The 24953-nt window shown below is 36.4% G+C and overlaps 1 protein-coding gene across 1 annotated transcript in view; it reads right to left on the bottom strand.

Annotated features, from left to right (window-relative positions):
- Nucleotides 1–574: 574 nt before the first annotated feature.
- LOC145677585 (uncharacterized) overlaps nt 575–24953 on the bottom strand; it is a 30165-nt gene continuing 5786 nt past the window's right edge. The window contains exons 3-4 of the mRNA XM_081748046.1: nt 19918–19937; nt 575–1024 (exon numbers count right to left, since the gene is read on the bottom strand). Coding sequence (XP_081604172.1) covers nt 831–1024; nt 19918–19937 — 214 coding nt within the window. The 3' untranslated portion in view covers nt 575–830. The remainder of the gene's footprint in view (nt 1025–19917; nt 19938–24953) is intronic.

The following is a 24953-nucleotide window of genomic DNA, read 5'->3' on the forward strand; positions in this document are numbered from 1 at the left end:
CCACTAGTAAAGAGCTAGAAGAAGTCTTTCTTCTGTAATTGCGGAGAAGGGAGGTTAGGAGTAAAAACAGACATCATTGGTGCATCAATTTATGTAGCAACTGAGCAAGGAGTATGGAGAGACAGCTCACAGTCAATAAATTTATATGAAAAAAAAAAAACCGGCATGAATGCTGTACCGTACGTCAAGACAGTGACATAACATGACAGGTTGGAGCCTTTGAAAGCAGAAGATTTAGTATTACCTGCCGAACGTCATGGGAACAAAGTACCGAAGAATAGATATTTACTGTTTCATTTGAAATTTTCATTATAACAGTTTTTTAATACATATACATGTATATATATTGAAGATATTATGTTTCTTTCCTCTATTGAACTTATTTGTACTGACATAAAACTAATTAAACATTGTTTTTATCTTATACATAAATACAATTACAAATAAGCCTGCCATCTGTGCAGTAGTTTGTGAGATATTCGTGTATTTGAATGGCAAATTATGTGAAGAAAATGAAGGAGATAATAAAGGATTTTTTATATTTGTAGCATATAAAGGTGAATCAGAATTATTTGCAAAATTTTTATTAATGGAAAACTATACATGTACATTTGCGTTGCATTTCCCGCAAGCAGATAGAGTACTTGTAAAAATCAACAGAGCTTACTTAAAATGATTACAGTACAAATATACTAACCATAAACCCTGTCAAATAAGAAAAAAGTATAATATATTTAGTGATTAAATTATGTGTAAAAGAATGTTATATAACACTCGACTTTATTAGTAAAAAAATTCATGTGGCCATGTGAAAAATAAAAATTTGCCTGTCATCGGGATTGTAAATCTTCAGCGTCTGTTGCTCCTGATGTCCTCACAGTAGTGTTAGAAGGAAAACTATCTTGACTAGTTGTTTGAATTCCTTCGTGATAAACGACTTCAACGGCAGTCCCTTCGTCACTCTCTGTGCTTCGGGAATGCGATTCTTCACAAAGTTCTGGACATTCACAAGAATCTGAAGGACCTAAAAAAGTTGGACAACATTTGTGTATTTTTTAATTAATAATTTAATTAATTACCGTAACGCGGATATTTCTTCTGGAATATGCGGACTTAACTACTATACTGAGGTTATTTCTTTGCTTTCAATGGACGAAGTAAACAAATATAGCTGTGGATCACTCTAGTAGTATGGGCGAATGTACCATCTCTAGGGGTAGTTACTTCCACTGATTGATTAATTGATTCATAGATTATAATGCTTAACGAGGACGTCAATACCGAGGATATTTATCCTCGTTACGAAAATGCCAAAAGCTGATACATAAATATGAGAGGTTTATAAAAATGAAAACAATGATCGGAAGTAAGATTTCTAAAATAAATAAATAATAAATGTATAAAAAGAGAGTCCAATAAATCGATGTGAACTTCGCTAGCAGCTTGGTAATATGTGTGCTTATTATTTCTGTAAAGCGTGCAAGATGATGAAACAAACAACTATGTCGGCTGAAAATGAGTTCCGTTTCTTGTAAGAGGTCACAATGAGTTCAAATTAGCTCTAAATCCTAACTTACTAGTAGTCAGAGAGCAGTTGTTTCAATTCATCAAGGTCATTGCTGAAACCATTATGCTTCACTGAAGTACCATGTTGTATAGAACAACTTTTAAAACCAACTTTTCCCCCTGAATCAATTGCACTCCATTCATTCATTATCTATCAGTTCGTTTTAACCAATTCAGATTTCATTAAAATCGAAATTGGCTTCCGAGCCGATGGAGTTTCGATTTCTTCTAAGAAGGGATAGCGTCGTTAAAACGACGACGTATGCTACTTTAATTTTCATGCCAGCAATATTTGACGTGTGATGTGATTAGGGATAGCTTTAAATCACAGCTACGAATACATGTATAGCCTTTGATTGTGGGTTGGACGAGACAGAAATTGGGATTTTTCAGTTTTACAATCCTTTCTTCGAATTCTGCTTATGTGGAAGCGTAATTTGTTTGGGTTGAAACAAACTTCAAGGATTTTCCAAGTGCGGATTGATATGGAATAGGTAGGGGAGGAGCCAGGGGTCCTCCATGTGCACTCCCCCCCTGATCCTTTGGAACATATATTCTTATATTACTTACAGTCCAAGGAAAATTTTGAGCCATGTTCCCAAAACAGAAAAATGGCTCTACCATGAAATCGCGTGTCTTTCTTTTTAAACTTTGTAAGACCAGTAGATATTTTATGGAAAGCGTAGACCTTCACGTTAATGGTCCTAGAGATTCTTTTGATTATCACAGGGCCATGAATAATACCTCGTTGGAAAGCTTGTTCTACATATATTCCAACAAGTTAAAAAAGTATAGAGATTATTTGTAGAAGAAAAGGGAGAAACCCCGTAAAAAATCGAAAAAAGAAATTTTCTGGAAATCGTGGAATGCTGGCAACACGTGCTACCGTCGTACGCAGGCAAAAATTACTCTAATGTATATACTGCACATTGATGTCAACAATATTCAAAAATGTAATACATTGATCTAATAGAAAGCGAGATATAAATTCGACATGTCTCCAAATATTTGCTACCCCGCAGCGACGATCAGCGTTGGCCTCACTTCTGTTCTGAAAATTATACCACCAGTGGCCCACTAGCGGAACAGACGCGACGAATCGCCAATCAATCAAAATATTATTCCCCCAAAACATGTTCAATTGCCTATATGCGTAATATATTTACATTAAAATGAGTTTAAAACATTATAAAACAGGAAAACAAGTATTATCTCCTGTCTCCTTTATTTCTATTCTCAATTGTCTGTGTGTTTGAAATAAGTCATAATTACAGACGAACATCTACTGGCGATATTTAAAAGATATTAAATTATAATATTTTTAAAAATAGGTATGGAGTTGAAATGGTTGGAACCTGCGACCTTCTTACTCGTAAACCGAAACACCACCTATTGTGCCACGAAGCCAACATGAAATACTGACCACAACAAATTTACAGTGATATAATAAGGTCTGCAATTGAAAAGAACATTACAATTTCTCGTTCCTTCTAGCTTGACGGCATTACACATACCTAGATACCTTCTACAATATTTCTTGGCATTTGTTAATAAAAATCAGTGAAGAGAATTCTTTGTATTACGAAAATGTACTATAAACATTGTGAATTGGGTAAGACTCGAACTGCCAACAGTAGGAAGTGAACACTCAGAAAGTAAGGAGTGACTTCCTTGCCAATACACTAAGAACACGACTGCTAGAGGGTTATTTTTCAGGTGTTGGTCAGTGCTTAAAGTGAGCCGGTATGAGCCGGTTATGCATCCGAAAGTTCGAAAATCGACCGGTATGGCATACCGGTAAAAATCACTGATTTAAATTGTAATTTACGTGCAGAAAAGAAAAGATTTTACACATAGAAATGAGTACGACGTTAGCATCGAGTCAACAAATATGTTTGTACTATCAAATATTTCGTTCTGCTGCTTCGAAAGAAGTAACAGTTCCCTATCACCCTATTCAATGGCAGAATTTGTGCTCTTGATTTTTCAACATTTGGGCAAGCAATCCACTCCCCCTCAAAAAATTTTAACTACCGTACCACCCGCCTAAAATGTTTAACCTGGATCCTCCTCTGCCATTGACAGGACTCTTCTTTAAATTCAAAAGGATTATTTTCAGATTGTCTGGACTTCTGTGTTTACAATTACCAGGTTGTCCCAAAAGCTTTGCAACATACACGAAGGAAAAAGAAACACGAACATCAGAAACAAAGACAAACTTTTACTTAGAAAAATACAGGCCATCATGTTCGATGACCTTCACCCATGTTTGGGACAACAGTTGAATCTGATGGCGATACCAGTTGGAAGGTTTAGAATTGAAAAACTCGCGACAGGCAGTATGTGCTTCATCATATGAATTGAATAGCTGACCACACAAGAAATGAGAGAGAGAGAGAAAGAAAGATAGAAAAACGAAACAAATAATAATCTGAGGGTGCAACATCTGGACTATAGACAGGATGAGGTAACAACTGAAACACATCAAGTTCAGCCAGGGTGTTGGTCACATACCGATGACTCAGAGCATTGTCAATTTGCAGCAATAAGTTCTTCCTTTTGTTAATGCCGGATATTTCTCCTTCAGAATGGCATACACTCGGCGTAATTGTTCAAAATACAGTTCACCTGTTACAGCATGATCCTCTGGAATAAACTCAAAATGAATTAGGGCTCCCTGTCCTCTTTTTGCCCACTGTTTACGTGTGTGAGGGTTTTTTCAAAAACACCCACTTTTCTCCTGTTACAATTTTCCACCAGAAACGAAGATCACGCGGATTTTTTAAAACAAATTCTAGCAAATTGCCACTTCGAGCTGGGCCTGCTTCTCTGTCAGCTCATGAGGACTTTGTCGGGCTAGTTTATTGTCGTAATTCATGGCATGCAATCGACGGTTTCCTGTCGATTTGGATGTCCAAGCTACTCTTGCTAACACACACGTACTCGATTGTGGTTCAACACTCACAGCGTCTTACAGAGGACCGTTAATATCCATCGGAGATCTACCCTTACGGAGCTTGTCCGCGAGGCTTAAATCACCCGAAGTAAATTCTGTGAACCAACGGGTAATGTCGATCGATCCAGTATTCCTTTGTTCTGCTCTGTTCTGCTGTCAATGTTATAAACGACAAAGAACACCGTGCAAAAAGCACTGCATTTCCTTATCTGTCCGATTGGGGTGATTTTTGGATATGTTGTAGCTGAGAATCCCCTGGTAGAGACCTGCACGGGCCGGGCTCGGCCCGGAACCCGGCCCGGCCCGCGGGCCGGGCCGAACCTGTTATTTCTTTGGGCCGGGCCGGGCTTGGGCGGGCCGACACTGATTTGTCTTCAGGTCGGGCCGGGCTGGGGCCGTTTAATTGCAATAATTATTGACTTTCGTTAAACGATAATTAGAATAAAGGCAAACGTTGAAGAAATGTGAAAAATGTTACAAAATGAAACTTTTAAAATTTATCGGGCCCGGCCGGGCTTGGGCCAAGAATTTTAAAAAACTTCTCGGGCCGGGCCGGGCTCGGGCCGAAAATCTTCAAAACTTTTTGGGCCCGGGCTGGGCCGGGCCTAGGCACATTCGGGCTGGATTGGGCTCGGGCCGAAAAATTCGGCCCGTACAGGTCTCTACCCCCTGGTCATTTGTTTATATAAGGCCAACTCCCTATCTCCAATCTTGTGACCTTCAGAGATCACCAAAAGTCATACCGTACAAGAAGTATTGCATTTCCTCGTCTGTCCGATTTGGGTGATCTTTGGATATGTTTTAGCTGAGGACCCCCGGTCAATTGTTTACATGGAGCCAACTCCATATGACCAACCTTGTAACCTCCAGAGGTCACCAAAAGTCACATCGTTACGTGGACTGTCCTGATTTGCCGTAGCCCAGTATAATACACAACTATTTTTTGTATGCCAAGTTTGAACCAATTCTACCAACACCCGTTGTGTTACCTTTGGTGATCTCTGGAGGGCACAGGGTTGGTCATAGGGAGTTGACCCTATATAAACGAATCTCCGGGAGGTCCCCAGCTACAACATATCCGAAAAAAAATCCAAATCGGACAGACGAGGAAATGCAATGCTTTTTGTACGGGTCCTTTCCTTCGCTACAGCTTTTGCAGTTAGTCCTTTTTTCCATAAAAGTCGTAGCACAGCTCTAGTTGAAATTTAGTCCTCATGTTGCCCATTTGACTTTACAGGAACGCTCACTACACTCGCAGTACTTGCCTTCATTTGGTCCCACGAACCTGTCCTCTATGCATGCCAACAGTTTCCACTGGTGGCGCAACCTATTCTCCCAAAGTTTTACCTCATGCAGGTCAGTGTGCTGATGGTGCAGGATTTCCGGGACAATCTGGTTAGAGGTCTGCAAGGGCTCGGGCCGTGAATTTTTAAATATACAACCATATTTCTCGGGCCTAACTTTGTAAGTATACTGTACAACGACATATATTGCAAAATTCTTTCTGGAGAACTTTCAAAGCACAACTGGAAAATTAAACCTCTAATTCCTGTAAATAAAAATACAATTTTGCGTTAATTATTAAGTTTCTGTAATTCGGGCGCATTTCATTATCACACAAGCTCTGGTCTAAATGCTAAAACATATTTTGGACTCGGAAAATGAAATCTTTGAGTTTTACGTCCCACGGTTATGCCGGTTAGGCTAAAGGAGACGGTAATGATGAGTGATGAATGAAATGGTGGAATGAAGAAAGTGGGAGGAAACGGGAGAACCCCGAGAAAACCCACGCACACGGCGTTTGTCCACCACAATGTTCACTTGGCGGGGGCTGGGATCGAACCCGGGACCCCAAGCACCAGAGGTGAACGCTCTACCACCGAGCCACCGCGGCCCCTATTTTGGACTCGGGTCGGGCCTCACATTTAAAATCACAGACCGGGCCGGGCCCGGGCTAAAAATTCAGGCCCGTGCAGACTTCTAAGTCTGGTATAAGAAAATTAGTGTTGACCACGAGACAAAACGAGACCAGAAGAAGCTTTTGAAAATGGAAATGAAATTGGAAAAAATCATTAAATACTAGTGGATTATAATACAATAATACAATGGAATAAAACGGAAAATAATATTCATTGAATACTAAGCTGATGATAATGGGGAGTAAAACATTTAAATATTAGTCCTCACTTACTCACTCATTCTCTTTCTATAGATTTATACGTCAAAAATGGTGCAAAAATGTCAGGAGTAGAGATACTTTTTAGGGTTCTGTCAAAATTACTGCTCTAAGTGGTCCTATTTGTTCCATACCGCCACCTCATCTGATGTCACTTTAAGCACTGGTGTTGGTGTGAGGCGTAGAAAACGTATGTTTAATACTTGTCTATATACAGCAAGCAAGAAGAGATATAGCAATAGGAAAGTTCTATATAACCGTCATCACACACACACCACACCTATGTGTTTTAAAATGTGAAAGTTTATTGTTTCTTATATTATTGCTAATCTTCTAAGCTCATTATGGATGGAGCCACCAATGGTTGCTGCCTGCCTCTCTACTGTAATGAAATCTTTGAGTTTTATGTCCTAAGGTTATGCCGGCAAGGCTAAGGGAGACGGTGAAGATGAGAAATTAATGGAACGGTGGAATGGAGAAAGTAAGAGGAAACGGGAGAACCAAGAGGAAACCCACGCACACGGTGTTTGTCCACCAGAAAGATCACTTAGCGCGAGCTGGGATGGAATCAGTGACCCCATGCACCAGAGGTGAATGCTCTACCACTGACCCACCGCGTCCCCTGCCTCTCTATTGTATGTGTCACCAGTTGCCAGAGCTATATACAAAACATAAATACTCTGCAGATCTCTAACCTGTGATACTATCTTCACTAACAATTAAGCTTGCCAAAATTGCAGGTTGCAAATTCAGAACATCTGAAAGCAGTAAGGATGTAGACAAGCCAAGTTAAATGTAATTTGCCCGCTTCGAGTTGAGAGCTAATTCATTGTTTTTGAGGTCGAACTTGGAATCGAATCAAGTTTGATATTTAGCTTGTCCGTGCAGCTCGTTTTCACTGGTTTTGAAATCATCACCTAATTATTTGGAAAACGAAAGCTATGAGAAGCGTAAGCAGTAATTTGGAACAGTTTTAATGTTCAGAAGAGGTGACAATTATAGCATCTCATCTTATCTCGATAACGAGTGGAATAAATATTTACGACAGTTTCGTCGAATCTTGTGTACATGAATATCAGTATTTACTTACTACCAACCTGGACCTTAAAGTTTTGAACGTGTTTGGCTGGTGCATGATACTTTCTAACTATTTTTGCACAAGCCGGAACCATGCTTCTTCGGAACTCAAACCGGAAACCTCGTGAACGACATCTTTACCTCCTAGATTTCTCGACCACCAAGGTCAGCATTCAACCCGTAAACAAATACTGTACCTTTTAGTATGCGCTCAAGAAAACAGCCCATCTTTCATATTTATACATGGTGTTATAATAGAAAAAAGAAAGAGTATGATATATATGAAAGAGACAGTATAGAGAAGATAAAATCTGAAAGACGGGAAAATTCTTTTAATGTTCTTCTTTTTCCCTTTCTTCTTCGTCTCATTATTATTATTATTATTATTATTATTATTATTATTATTATTATTATTATTATTATTAATAGTAATATTGGTATGATTGCAGTGGAGTGGACATTAAAGTCCAGTATGATCCCTCGTATCCTTGTGCCTCACGTCCTGATGTCTTCTTTCCACAGTACTTAAATCTACACTCAGAAATTGCTTCTTTTTGGATGGACGACTTCAGTTGGAGAAATTTTTTCGAGTCAAGTTTTAAATAAAACTTGCTGCACTTTGTCTCTGCCCATCCCAAGTAAGATCAGTAATCACACGAGTCATGTCTTCAAACTCTTCTACATAATTGTACGGGTGAATAAACACTTATTATTCAGTGGCTTATAGTAGTTCGACGGTATAGGTTACCACTAACCATATATTATTATTATTATTATTATTATTATTATTATTATTATTATTATTATTATTATTATTATTATTATTATTAATAATAATAATAATAATAATAATAATAATAATAGTAGTAGTAGTAGTAATAGTAATATACAAAATATACAGTACATAACAATGAGTCAAAAGTGGTTGTTGTGTTTTGTTTAAACTTTTGCTTTGAGACGATTAATATGTTTCCACCGTAAGTGAAATTCCATCATACATTTGCACAGCCAACTTCTTGTGGATTGCATTCGTAAAATGTTAAGTTTTACCAATGTTACTTCCCTCAAGAGTCACCTGTTACTGACTTTGGCTATCATTCCATACTACTCTTCGCAAAAATTGTGATTACAACAATGTAACGCCAAAATGCAGACAGTCATTATAATTGTTATGACGATTATCGCTACCTAATTGGCAAATTTTGCCTTCGGTTAACGGTTACGGAATGAGATCTGCTATCCCATACAATATTTTTCGTTCATCAATTTTCATCACGAAATTGTATAGTGATTTTGATATTTGGTCTTAGATCTAATTACTGTACCGATTTTAGCCTTACAAAAAATCGTCGTATAATCAATTTCCTTTGAAACAAAAATAAAAATTGATAATTTATTTGGTAGCATTTCATTTTCCCTCTAGATATTACTCACAGTGCTCACCAGAGCATAGAAGTTAACACATTCTCCAATCTACAATATTGTCTGCGAGCCCCATATCGTAACGGATGGCGCAAAATCAGCGGATTCAACTAAATGCAAATAACGCAATAAGTAATTATAACTACACTAACAAGAATCGCAAAGTAAAACACAAATTTCACATTGTGTTGACGTAAAACGCTACTTAATGATGCCTCGAAATTCTCAAATAGCCCCAAAATGTCTGCTATATCATTGTTCTTAACTTCGATTTACAGAGAGGAAATTTGCTTGGTTGCCAGCCCGCATCTCGCTAGCACACTGTTACGGAGGAACCTACGCGAGTGCTAAAGCAGTTATATGCTTCTCTCTGCATGTAATAGACAGGATAACTCAGGCGTTGCCAAATCATCAGCATCTACGAAAGCGAGGGGGATTGCTTTCTAAGCGTTAACGGCTGGCTGCCTTAGTACGTATTCACGTTTGCGAAAATATAAAGAAACTAGTACCATGAAAAGAAAATACTAAATTGTAAACGTATTATTTTAAATTAATTTATACGTGTTATATTAACTTCCTTTATTAATGTTGCAGGGCTTCGGTTGCCCATAAAATATGCCACTGTTATTATTTACATTTAGTTCGCACATCTCAACATATAAACAATATTTTTATTCACTTCCATCTACTACTGCATTCTACTCAACTGTAATGACTTTTTATGTTTAAAAATAATTATTCATTTTTCAATAATTCTAAATGCAGGGGTGCCCACAAGGGGGGCTATGACGCAAAGTGCGTCATTGAAATATTTGGGGGGTAAAAATCTGTATAAATATGTTTGAGGGAGTGCAAAAATTAATCGAAAAAAATATTTTTCATGGAAGTACACCTACTTGTAGACAATTGGGGGGGGGTGCGTCATGGACATAAGGGGGGTGAGCACCACTGCTAAATGTATAAGTTCAGTAATTCTCCAAGAAGAGATTCAACTTGAAGTGTTTTTGTAACGAAGAAATAACATGAACTGTGAAATCTCTTTTCACAAACTGTCGAGATTTGAAAATAGACAAACCTAACTCTTTTGGGTACCGATTACCTCGAAACCCCAGTAGCCAGAATTAGCCCAGGATAGGGACTTATATTAAGAAAATGACAATGTTCAGCAAAATGCTGGTCTTTTAATCTGAGATAAAAAAGGAATGAAATATCTAGTTTTGTTAGTCTTGTAGCTCACAGTCTGTGACAAAAGAACTGACAGAAATATGGACAACAAATTATGAGTAATTTGTAGAACATTCCACTTTAATATCACAGGAAATCCATCTTCCGGCATGCTTGGTGGAGATAAATTATAGAGTATATATCTATACTATGTAAAGTATATATACGGTCGCTGATTTGTGATGATAATCGGAAACAAGTAAAAAGTAAATTACAGTAATAGTTTTCTATTAATAGTTTTATATTAAAGAGCAAACAGAAAACCTACTTTTATTTTAACATTTTTCGGCTTAAAATTTCTATTCGGGTTCACACTCTTCCCCCTTAACACTGGAAAGGGAAATGGAGAACATACGAGGGTTGGAAGTTAAATAGTGGCAACACTGTTGTGGAGACACTATGCAATGAAATGTACTGGTAGCGCTGATAGCACAAGTTGTTGACATACCTACCTAACCTCCGAGCAAGTAGACTCGCCCGTCCCACGTCACCGGCAGGCGCACAAGCGAGGGAAGCACAGTCACTTGTGAGCGAGCGGTTTAACGTAAAGGTGTAAGTATGTTTTCGAAACAGGAACAACGGAGTTGGATCAAGATTGAATGTGCAGGAGGATGTATAGCACGACAGTGTCATCAAGGTCTTCAAGAGGCGTGTGGGGAATCGGCATTGCCGTACAAAACAGTGACACGGAGGGTAAAAGCCTTCAACGAAGGTCGGCAAAGTGTGGCAGACATGCATCGGGCACGTCGTCCTAACGTCTCTGAAGAAAAAGTGCAAGCTGTTGCCGCGTTAGTGGACAGTAATCGTTGCCTGACGATTCGTGAGCTCGCCCACGAAACCGGATTAGGGCATTGACGGTCTGCCCTGGAGGAACGTAATGCGTTAGGATAACACCATCACAGTCGTACACGAGAATTACCATAACTTTCACCACACTGGGGTTCTGACGCACTTTCGACTTTCGCAGCGACACATAATGACGCCATTCATTGGATTGGCGTTTCAGTGTTGGCTCGTAAGATCTGGCCCATGTCTCATCCAGTGTTACGATACGGCGTAAGAAAGACTCGCCTTCGCGCTCATGGCGCTCCAAGTGCGTCAGCAGCGTCGTAACACATCCATTTCTGCATTTCCGTCAACTCATGCGGAACCCATCGTGATGCAATTTTGCGCATGTCCAGGCGTTCCTTCAGGATGCGAAGCACAGTCGTATGCGCTAATCCGGTTTCGTGTGCGGGCTCACGAATCGCCAGGCGCCGATCACTGTCCACTAACGCGGCAACAGCTTGCACTTCTTCTTCAGAGACGCTAGGACGACATGCCCGATGCATGTCTGCCATAGTTTGACGACTTTCGTTGAAGGCTTTTACCCACCGTGCCACTGTTCTGTACGGCAATGCCGATTCCCCTCACGCCTCTTGAAGCCCTTAATAACACTGTCGTGCTGTACGACCTCTGGCACATTCAATCTTGATCTAACTTCGTTGTTCCTGTTTCGAAAACATAGTTACACCTTTACGTTAAACCGCTCGCTCACACGTGACTGTGCTTCCCTCGCTTGTGCACCTGCCAGTGACGTGGGACGGGCGAGTCTATTTGCTCGGAGGTTAGATAGGTATGTCAACAACGTGCGCTATCAGCGCCACTAGTATATTTCATTGCATAGTGTCTCCACAACAGTCTTGCCACTATTTAAGTTCCAACCCTCGTATTTAGAATCTGATTGTTCATTCCAGTATATATCAAGCATAACTTCTCGGACCTGGGCCTGTGCGATATGTCGATATATCGCTATCGTCGATATCTATATTATCATATATCAATTTTCAATATCGCAAATATATGGACTTGAATATATCATTCTAAATTTTCAATATCGACATTCGGGGGAAGGAGCAAGGTATTGGCGGCTCCTGAGACTTGCAATAGATGAAGAATTGTTAGTGAAGATAGTATCACAGGTTAGAGATCTGCAGAGTATTTATGTTTTGTATATAGCTGTGGCAACTGGTGACACATACAATAGAGAGGCAGGGGCCGCGGTGGGTCAGTGGTAGATCATTCACCTCTGGTGCATGGGGTCACTGATACGATCCCAGCTCGCGCTAAGTGATCTTTGTGGTGGACAAACACCGTCTTCGTGGGTTTTCTCGGGGTTCTCCCGTTTCCTCTTACCTTCTCCATTCCACCGTTTCATTAATTTCTCATCTTCACCGTCTCCCTTAGCCTTGCCGGCATAACCTTGGGACATAAAACTCAAAGATTTCATTACAGTAGAGAGGCAGGCAGCAACCATTGGTGGCTCGATCCAAAATGAGCTTAGAAGATTAGCAAGAATATAAGAAACAATAAACTTTCATATTTTAAAACACATTGGTGTGGTGTGTGTGTGATGACGGTTATATAGAACTTTCCTATTGCTATATCTCTTCTTGCTTGCTGTATATAGACAAGTATTAAACATACGTTTTCTACGCGTCACACCAACACCTGAAAAATAACTCTCCAACAGTCGTGTTCTTAGCGTATTGGTAAGGAAGTCACTCCTTACTTTCTGAGTGTTCACTTCCTACTGTTGGCAGTTCGAGTCTTACCCAATTCACAATGTTTATAGTACATTTTCGTAATACAAACAATTCTCTTCACTGATGTAAATTAACAAATGCCAAGAAATATTGTAGAAAGTATCTAGGTATGTGTAATGCCATCGAGCTAGAAGGACCGAGAAATTGTAATATTCTTTTCAATTGCAGACCTTATTATATCACTGTACATTTGTTGTGGTCAGTATTTCACGTTGGCTTCGTGGCGCAATAGGTGGTGTTTCGGTTTACGAGTAAGAGGGTCGCAGGTTCCAACCACTTCAACTTCATATCTACTTTTAAAAATATTATAATTTAATATCTTTTAAATATTGCGAGTAGATGTTCGTCTGTAATTATGCCTTATTTCAAACACACAGACAATTGAGAATAGAAATAAAGGAGACAGGAGATAATACTTGTTTTCCTGTTTTATAATGTTTTTAACTCATTTTAATGTAAACAAATTACGCATATAGGCAATTGAACATGTTTTGGGGGAATAATATTTTGATTGATTGGCGATTCGTCGCGTCTCTTCCGCTAGTGGGCCACTGGTAGTATAATTTTTAAAACAGAAGTGAGGCCAACGCTGATCTTCGCTGCGGGGTAGCAAATATTTGGAGATATGTCGCTAGTTCCTCATCGGTTCTCCTCCGACGCTTACGGCATGGGATTGCTTCTAAAGTTTAAGTCCTACATACAACTGTGTCCAAATTAAATGGCACGTATGCTGTAACTTACATTTTTCCGCAATAACTTTTTTTGAGTGTTCATGAGAGAGAGAACTTAGTAACTAATATTTCTTTAAAATTTTATACACAAATAGTGGGAATTAAAGATGATATAAGCGAAAAATTGAAATCAATTGCAACTTCCGTCTCCTATCAACATTGAAAGAAATGAAATCAAATATATTGAGAATCAAGGTAGACGTGAAATTTGAAACTGAGATTTCACTATATTTCTGTTGTTCTGATTTTAATGCACATTGCAAAGTCCTTAAATGCTAATTAAGAAAGAATTTTACATCCAAATTAAGTTGCAACATAGTAATTCTTGTTACAAAATCCAAATCGGCAATGCGAATTTAAGATTAGCCTATACTTTAGATACCATGAGAGGTGAAGAATATAATGCAAATTTAATATTAGCCTTTACTTTAGATACCATGAAAGGGGAAGAATATAATGCGAATTTAATATTAGCCTATACTTTACATACCATGAAAGGTGAAGAATGCAATGCGAATTTAAGATTAGTCTATATTTTAGATGGCATGAAAGGTGAAGAATGTAACATAAGTGCGTGGCCACGTGGGTTGCAAGACGATTTAATAAATTGCATCTCTTCTACTCGGCAGTTCGAGTCCAGCTGAATCGTTTCGTTTTGTTTTAAAACAAAATACTTTTTATATCATTAATTACATTAGCACACACTACATGGGTGACAATTTTATTATGATAGCCTATACTATGAGCTTTAATAGGAGAAGTGCAAACACTCGATAAATATTACGTACTAAGTTTTCATTAGATTCAGTGCTTGATCGTGCCGTCTGTGAATGTTACGAAATATGAATTGTCTTCAACAGACGCGGATCCAAGGGGAGGGCTATAGGAGCTATAACCCCCCTTGACGCTCAGGTATACACTGTATAAAATGGGTTTCAATCCTACTATCTTTACACTGGGTAAAGTGGCAAACTATGGTTTATCCCCTCGATTTGCAATTGGGTTTCAATATAATGATGATAAAGGATGCTAATATGTGTAGTCAGACCTTGTCTTTCTAGAAGAATCAAGTTCACACGCAATAAAATAGCATTTCTGCATTACGCACCTTTTCAACTACTTTCAATATATCTATATCTATATCTATCTATCTATCTATCTATCTATCTATCTATCTATCTATATCTATATATATATATCTATATCTATCTATCTATCTATCTATATATATATATATATATATATATATATATATATATATATATATATATATAATCTTGAGACAACCCTCCTTGAAAAGTTTGGTTTATTGGATACTGTGACGATGCTTCCATTATCATTTTTTTTACTGCTCAGATCCGTCTCTGTAGTTTCGCCATCTGAAGACTTTAACAAAACGGGCTGCCATCATCGCATTTTATTTTTCTTTAGCCTTTTTAATCATCCTTTATTTACGATAATTGGAAGGAAGAAAGGGAACAAGGAAAGGGTGGGAAGACGAACCACAACACTCAAAATCCAACAACAATGAACAAGCAAACAAAACAAAACAAAAATTTTAGAAACAAAAAGAAAAACAAAGAGAACTTGATCAATCTAATCTTTCGCAATCAATTATACATATTGACTAACAAAAATTTAATTACTATATAATTCCCATCTAATTTTATTATCATATTATTTTACAAAATTTGTTTACTATTTAGCTACTACCTAAATTATAATATATATTATGTTGACAATTGTTTAATATTTCTCCAAAATCTCCATTTTTTATTTTCGTCTTATTAGTTTTAAGGGTTCATTAAAATAACACGATAAAATTTTTCTGTTATGCTCTTACCTCCAGTCAGATAATTTCGATGTCTCCTTACTGCTGATTCTCTTCCTAATCTTGTTTTCTCACCTAAATGATTTTCAGCTCTGTGTGTGTGTGTGTGTGTGTGTGTGTGTGTGTGTTCCTTTCATGTGTCACGGTTTCCCCTGTTAATAACCACTATATATACACACATCACTTTCACTAAGCACTACACTTTTCTATAATGCACTTAAGTTTCATATCGATAAAGTTGTTTCACTGATTTTTAAATTATGGTTATGGCTGTATTTTTTAATGTAGCTGTGTTATTCAATGATCTCGGTTCATCCTGCACATCAGAAACGGATCGTGAGTATCGACATGACGCCGAGGACCCACTCGGAGCACTTAGTGTGGGCCCTGGTGAGTTGTGTCCCGCCGCCGCGTACACACGGACCGATAGTTGCATGCTATTGTAACCGAATCGCGAAGCGGCTTCGAGATGATGCTCTATTTCCGAGTCTTCATGTCACAATTTGGGATATTATTTTATGTGATTGTTTGTATAACATATTAATGCATATTTATTTCCTCAGCTCCAGATTTGACACTCATTCCATTAGCATCGCATCACACATACGCTCCTAGAGCATCCGGACCAAATATGTAGTTTCATTTAACGTGGAATTGCATACACCAAAACAATTGAAAACTTTCTCATTGTTTTAACTTTACTTGAGTTTAACGTCCCTTTCAGCAGTGAGGTTATATGAAACGTGGACCTACTGATTAACTGAAATCCAAATCACATAAGCTCCCTCGGGGAATGGAACCTGGGTCTCCCACGCCTTAACTTTACTTGAATTTGGACTCGAATGCTATCAAGCAGATTTAACAGGGTACACTTGCTACCCCTGAGTTTTTCAATGAATGTGTTCTTTAGTAATTACATTAATTTTACTTTTGAAAAGGTGTAGCTATTTCGTTCTTTTATCTAAAATTTTCTTGATTTATAAGTAGTCAGTGTTGAACATAGTTTTCACTTTTATAGGTGGCAACAGTAATATTAAAGGTTCCCTCTTTTCTACCTCTACACCCTGCCATATTGCTTTTAATAAATGCCAAACTAAGATTTTTATCAACAAAGAGAAACTTTAAAAATTATATTGCTATACTACTTAAAGTATGTGTACTGCCGCTAATTTGTGACGACAATCAGAAACAGCAGTAAAAGATAAATTACAGTAATAGTTTTCCATTAAGTCGGAAGTATAACTAGTTTTATTTTACCATTTTTGGATTAAAATTTTTTATTCGAGGTCACTTCCTTCCCTCTCAAACTTGCATACAGAAATGGAAGGATATATTTAGATTTTGATTATTGATTCTAGTATATTTCAATGTGTACGATATGTCCATATATCGCTATCGTTGATACCGATATTGTCATAAATCAACATTCGATGTCGCAAATATATCGACATCGATATATCATCCTGATTTTTTATATCGATATTCGGGAAGGGCGAGGTATAGGGGACTCCAAAGACTTGCAATGAATGAAAAAATAAAACTTACTTTTTACAATAATGTCTTATAATATTTTTTATTACCACAAATTGCAATGTAAATAAATCCACTTGCAAATTTGGAATATTATATAGTATAATTTCTTAGGCACCAGAACTTTTCTGTTCTCGGAAAAAAGAAACAAAAAAGCATCTGCCTAAAGCAACTGCTTCGAACATTGAACTAGAATTTATCATAAGAAAGTTTCTGTTCCTCTCTCTTTGAGATTTTCATCCCTATTGGCCTTTGGGATCGCTCATTGACAAAATGTGCACACATGACCGCTATATGCAGATATGCTCTTAGGCAGAGTTAGAGATTTTGAAAAGGGAACGAGTTTTTAATAATAATAATAATAATAATAATAATAATAATAATATAAGAATTGTGTTTACAAGTATGGTCCTATCGCTTTATTTTCCATGGGAGGCCCGGAAGTCTGGTACGCCAGCGATGTCCCTTATTCTGTTTGTCTCTCTTTCCGTTTCGTATGCATGTTTGTTTTGTGTTGTTAGGCTTTTATATTAAACCTTTTCATTATGCAACTTTTTCCTTTTCTGTACGAGTTCTGTTTTTTTAAAAAGAGAGAAATGTTTCCCTCTGATATCTGTTTTTTTTTTTTTTTTACCATTCATCTTGTTTGAATTGCTTAAGAAATATAATTTTGTAACTCTGTGATCCATTGCCTTCACGATAATAAAATCGTCGTTCTTAACAATTTATTTTATTCTCTTATCTGCAGTTTGCCACACTGATATATTTGTAACAAAATTGAGGTTTGGTCCAACGCCTTTCTAATTCTCAACCAACCCAACGGCGGAGCTTTTGAGGTTGCGTACTATTGCAGGAAAAGAAGAATTGCAGGTGGTAATGCACTTTTGGAGTAGTGTATACATTTAAGTTTCCATTCTCTAGATATTTCTGATAATTTAATTATTACGGATTATAACCTATCAGGACCTTTTTAATGGACACTTAATTTTTGTAGGAAAGTCTAGCTCTTATTCAATTTGGGAAGCAACAATGTAATTTTCCCTTGATTGGTAATAGAATGAAAGGGTAAGTGAATAGATTTTAACTCATGGTTAAGAGGAACAAGTAAACAACATCTTCTGATTTAGATTTTATGCTAAAAGCAGTTCGTTCCGGAGCTTTGATATATGCACATCGCCTGGAGTTTCGTTCCGTTTAATTTGCTATGTTGAAACTGCTTAAGTGTGTCCATTTGCAAGTACTTTATTTAGTGTTCTTACCCCTACCTGCACTATGGCAACTTTTGCAATGTTGATCTTGGTATTTAGTAATTTTTTTCATGAATAGACTAATTACTATTCTCGTCAAAAAGTTGTCTCTTGTTACACGAAGTGGCACTATAAATAGCTCAGATTAAATAACAAGAGGAAATTTGGTTATTTTAATGTTATTTGGTATTTGAAAGGTTGATTTGAGTTGTTAGTCGTAGTTTGTTGGAGGACACATGATCTAAATTCTCAATCTAAGGATAGGAGTCACAAATTCTAAAAACACAAAACTTAATTTGCTATAACGCACAAAAAGGGGGCACAACAAGAATAAACGCATGTTTTTACTGTATTTTAGTGTATGATAATTTATACGTTAGTAGATCTTTTTCTTTTAATATAGGAAAAACGTCGTTATCCATGTATGTTGTGGTCACTTCAGGATGTTTTTCTATTTAAACAAAAAGCTACATATCATAAGAGAATTAAGAGTGCCTGTTAGTACATTTGTGTGGTTACTATGAAAGTGGACGTACTGGTATGCATAGAAAACTCCTACAAATATTTTCTTGATGTGGAAGACAGTAATCTCCCTTTTCACTTATTTTGAATGGTGACACTAGCCGATCAACTTATTTGTTTACTGCACATTGGTAATATACGTGTTTCAGTACTCACCTATGTGCTGCAGCTTGTATATTGAAACCTAATTTGGCTGCGCTAATTTTTAAGCTGTTTAGTTTATATTTTCAAAATTACATTGCGTTGTCGGGTCTATGATATGTACTTTTTAAGCTGTTCACAACTATTAAAGTTGCAACTATAATAATATTGTAAAAATTACACTTATTAAAAAAGTTAACGAGATCGCACTATGAAATTACGAAATTATTGTTTTGAATAACTTCGTAAATATTAGATTACTCTATGTAATGCCTACCTATGTTCTCTTTTATAGCTACTATTTACACCATATGATTAAGTTCCTACTATAGACCCCTATAATGTTTGTCTTCGTCGAGAACACCTTGCAGCTGATGTCATTGATTACTTTTTGTCTTCGATTTGTGTGGACTACAAGTGTGCGTTTGGGACAGAAAAAATAGTATTTCCGTATTATTTTTTAATTGAATAATATATTGTATGTTACAAAGTTTTCTTCTCTTCTTTACCATTTTCTCACTGTTTTATATGCGCTTTAACATATACTTCTCTCAAGATACACTAATACTTTAACTTCTTTCCAACAGGGACTTGTCTAGTAAATGAAGTTCGTGATTACCTGATCTTTGGTACATGTTATGAATATCCGTTGCAGTATAATTTGCACACATCTTCCACAATCATGGTATCGAGAATGGACACATGTAATTTTGGTCAATAGCAGACTCATTATCTATATTTTGAAACCTTTTTCCATCGTACAAATTACACATATTTTCTTCTTTCTTGTCTGAAGTTTTAAAAATAATTATTATTCTATATTTATCTCGAAATAAATATCTTCTAATTAAAATATCATACAATGAGTCAATCTTATTGATTCTTATTGAATTAATTCACTAGACTCACCTTGAGGTCCGTAAAGCGATCTGTAACAAAGAAAATAGTAATTTATTCAATAGTACTTCTTGAAAGAAAGGGTATTAAATAAAATATGTAAATTTCCATACTCATTACAAATGCAATTGACATAGGCTACCGCTAATTAGTGAACACTGTTTTGTATTTTAAATTTGAATAGTAACTGTAAACTATGTCTCTCAGTAAACTTTTGAATGCATTGATTATTACCTTGACGTTACTATAATAGCATTGAACTGAAGGTAGTTGTCCATATCAGGCACGTAGCGAAGGGGGATCCGGACCCTCCCCCCTTCGAGACACGAAATGAAAAAATAAGGAAGGATGAAACCGAATGAAATTAGAAAAAGAAGGATCAGCGATAAAAATAAAAAAAGCTACAGGAAGCTTTTGGTTACTTTTTCTTATGAGGAGATTTGTATTACTTGCAATACATGGTGGCGAGGTGAGCGAGATAACCTGGTAGAGTCAGGAAATTTGAAATTTCTAGAAAAGTTACAGAATTCTCAGAATTTCTGCTATTAGTCAGGGAGATTTCAAGCTTCCGAAAGCATAGTGCCGTTAAGTAACAGCGTGGACATCTTTTATCATAATTTTTCGTCATCGCATCCTTGCAAAATCAAACATGTTATTTCAAAAACAATTTTCTACTGCTCCTTTAACCTGTCATTTGGAACCGACAGTAGTTGCCGGAATAATATAAACAAAAATTTATATGGAAAAGGAGTTCCATTAGAATTTGATTCAACAGAAAAAGGAACGCAGATATTGTAAAATATTTTACAAGACATTATTGAGTATGTACTTTTTATAATAGTGAATATGTACTTTTCATAATAGTTGAGATCGTAATGAAAGGAAAATTGTTATATTTGAATGAACAAAGAAAGGAACGTAAATATTGTAAAATCTTTTTCAATACTTTTTTATTCTTTTATTACTCGAAATTTCTTCATAGTTTGTTATTAAAATACCTACCAGCATATCCTCACTTTATCGTCCTAACAAACTAATATATGTTGATAGTAAAGTAGTTTACATTCATCAAGCTTCTGAGCCTTCAGAATTTCATATCACCCTCCCCCGTTACGAAATCCTGACTAAACGAACCAATATATGTTCCAATAAAATACATAGTTTAGAATGATCGACCCCCTGGTGTGATGATCACAGTATTTCATGTCACGGATCCCTGCTTCACGAAATCCTGGCTACGTGTCTGGTCCATATGTAAATATTCTCTACATTGAAGTTTGTGAATTTTAAATACATTTAGTTTATTAAATGGAAGAGCCGAGGCAAAAGTTTTTCTTAAGGGAAGGAAACTACTTTTTCATACATCAGAAATGAGTAGGCTATTAGCTACATGCAATGTCGTCGGAAGTTTTGAGTTAAGTTTTAATTACCTTGCGTAAGATTGTCTTCAATATTTTAAAGGAAACTATGTTAAATTTGGACTCTACTTTCAAAAGTAAGCATGTTTTGCTGGCACCGTTACCATACAAGACACTATTGTACTCAGCAGCTACAATACCCCTTGCAGAACCCAAAAACAGGCTCATTATTGAGTAAAATTATATTTGATATGTATGATTAAACATCTAATCATGATAAGACATCTCTTTGATTCTTTGTGTAATTTGCATCAATTTAATTATCAGATACCGTAACCAAAAATGTTTGCATACTTTCCAATGTGTCACTTGCACAGCCCAAATGACTTATGATGGGAAACAACACAGAGCTTACGGACAGGACGTGAAAAGGGCACATCTTAGTTATTTTGGTTGAGTTCCCTATTTGAATAATATGTTTGCAGTGCCAAACGACATCACCCTACCATGGATGTAGAAACATCTATTATTCGGGCTCGTTTTGTGAGCACAAGCTGTGCCCAAATGTTGTTTTATAGCTTAAAATGATACAGGACGTTGACAAAAAATGTTATAACTTAAAAACAGCCTGAAAGTGGTTTAAAACATTTTCATTGAGGCAAGAGTTCTTTGAATGATGTGCTCCATACAGTATGATCATTAGCCATTGTCGATTATTCATTGACAACTGCAATTGAATCGGATACAAGCCGGACTTTCCAGTAACTGACAAGGTTTTAGGTAAATGAGGAAACTGGTTGTATTTAAACCGAATTGGTAAATGGTGGAAGCTTTCTGAAAGGGTACAAAATGACAGTTAATAACAGCTTTCAAGTCTCGGTATATGTTCTTCACTAATCTCTTCACATTTTTATATAAGTTTTGTAGTGTGGTAAAAAATGGGTATTGTATATGAATTCCAAGCTGTTACATTTCAGTAGTTAACGCGAGAGGACCCTGCAACCTGATGATTAAATTGTCAATTCTGGTGTGTACAAATGAGTTCCGTATGTTTTCCAGCACAAAATGGTCTGTCTGTACTAATCAACAAAAGAAGTACACTCTATAAATAGCATTATATTCACCCTCAAACGACGTGGATGACCCTCGAGAAGGTTTAAACGCAAAGCAAGAATATTTTGTCGATACCCTTTCAAAATTAATTATTAAAATTAATTAGGAAAACATAGTGCTAAGCGTGCTCCACTATTTCCTTTCATACAAAATATATTTAAACTATTTATGAAGTTAAAAAATTGAGAACAATTGAATGTTGGTTCTGAAGTATGTTTACTACTGCACATAAAGATTATATTCGTTATCTAGCGATCCTCGAGCTACATTCTTATTACCTCTTAGTAGTAGAAAAATGACGGTTCTGCGCCACTGAGTTCGAACCCATTTCGTCAGTCCCGCCTGAAGCAGAGAAAGACTTTCCCAGTGCCGCCTGATACGCGATGTCAGACGACCCAGGTACGAGTCGGGAAATTGAGTCCTCAGTTACAGGGGTGTATTCGTTCTCTTTTACGACCCTTTTTAAGGGGCGTATTAGTTCCCTTTTAGACCACTTTGTACGGATGTATTCGTTCTCTTTTATGAGCATTTTTTCAACCCCTATATAACATAGCAGAGAATATGTAAGGCCCGTACGTCCATAACCCGCGTACCATCCAGCTATGGAAAACTGAACAGCCCGAAAACTCATTCTCTTTTATGACCACATTTTAAGGGTGTATTCGTTCTCTTTTATGGCCACTTTTTTCAACTCCTATTTTAACATAACAGAAATTACTTAACACAATGAACACATAATACAATCAGATATTACACAGAGACTACGAACATAGCAGAGCTAATAAAAGACTATGAACACATTTTCCAATACCTATGTAACATAGCAGAAGTTCCATTGGACTACGAACACGTAGCAGACATAATAAAAGAGTTTGACTTACTTTTCCACCCCTATTTTAAGATAGCAAAAATTACATAAGACTATGAGCTCACAGACTACGAACGCACTCCTATGTAACATAGCAAAAGACTATTCAATAACAGAGAATAATGGTGCTGTTCTCGTTCCCTTTCATGAGCAATTTTTTGAAATGCTCATGATAGTTAAAATGAAACTTCTTCGCTTTTACTCGTTAGTAGTAATTTACTTGTTCGTTTATTTGATAAGCACAAAAAGATACAGAAATTCTGAGCTGGTCAAAATGGCATTTCTCATTGGTACAAAATTGAATAGGTCACTCAAATTTAACCCTTCGTTTATTTGAATAGAACAAAAAGGTATAAAGTGGCGAGCTAGTTAAAATGGACCTTCTTTGCTTTTCTTCTTATTGGTACAAAAATAGAATAGACCACTCAGATTTATTTCTTCGTTTATTTGAGTAGTACAAAAGGTGCAGAAATTCTGAGCTATTTGAAATGGCTGGTTGGTACAAATTTATTCCTTCCTTTATTTGCGTAGTACAAGAGTTATAACATTCTCAGTTAGTTAAAATAGCATTTTTTCGGTTTTTCTTCTAGGTGGTACAAATTTATCCCTTCGTTTGTTTAAATAGTGGAAAAGGTATAAAATACTGAGCTGGTTAAAATGATTCTTCTTCGCTTTTTTGCTCGTTGGTACAAAAGGAAATAAGAAACTCAAATTTATTGCTTAATTTGTTTGAGTAGCACAAAAAGGTATAACATGCTGAGCTAGTTAAAATGGTCTTTCTTCGCTTTCTCTGGTTAGTTTAAATTTATTCCTTTGTTTATTTGTGTCGGACAAAAATTATTAATTAGTTAAATGGTATTTCTTTGCTTTTTACTGTTTGGTACAAAACTAAATAGATTACAAAAATTTTACACTTCGTTTGTTTAAATATTACGAAAGGTATAAAGTTCTAAGCCAGTTAAAATGATCCTTTTTCTCGTTTGTACAGAAGGAAATAGGACACCCGAATTTATTTATTCATTTTTTAAATGGCACAAAAAGGTATAAAATGTTGAGCTTGTTAAGATGGACCTACTTTGCTTTTCTTCTGATTGGTACAAAAATAAAACAGACTACTTAAATTTATTCCTTCGATTATTTGAATAGCACAAAAAGGTATAAAATTCTGAGCTAATTAAAATTATCCTTCTTTGCCTTTTCTGGTAAGTACAAATTTATTCCTTCGTTTATTTGAGTAGTACAAAATGATATAAAATTCTGAGTTAGTTGAAATGGTTCTTCTTGCTACAAAAGTGAAAAGCTCACTTACAAAGTTATCCCTTCGTTTGTATAAATAGTACAAAATGGCATAGAACTTCTGAGCCAGTTAAAATGGTCCTTTTTTGATTTTTCTGGTTAGTACAAATTTATTTCTTTGCTTATTTAATAGTACAAAGTGGTTTAAAATACTCAGCTAGTTAAGATGGTCCTTCTTCGGTTTTCCTGGTTGTTACAAAATTGAATATACCACTCAAATTTATTCCTTCGTTTATTTGAGCAGTACAAAATGATATAAAATTCTCAGCTAGTTAAAATGGCATTTCTCGTTGGTACAAAATTGAATAGGTTACTCAAATTTATCCCTTTCTTTGTTTAAATAGTACAGAATAGTCAAGACATTCTTGGCTACTTAAAAATGGCATTTCTCGTTGGTACAAAATTGAATAGAC

This window comes from Thermobia domestica, unplaced genomic scaffold (genome assembly GCF_964235325.1).
Source record: "Thermobia domestica unplaced genomic scaffold, izTheDome1.hap1.1 HAP1_SCAFFOLD_1066, whole genome shotgun sequence".
NCBI lineage: Eukaryota > Metazoa > Arthropoda > Insecta > Zygentoma > Lepismatidae > Thermobia > Thermobia domestica.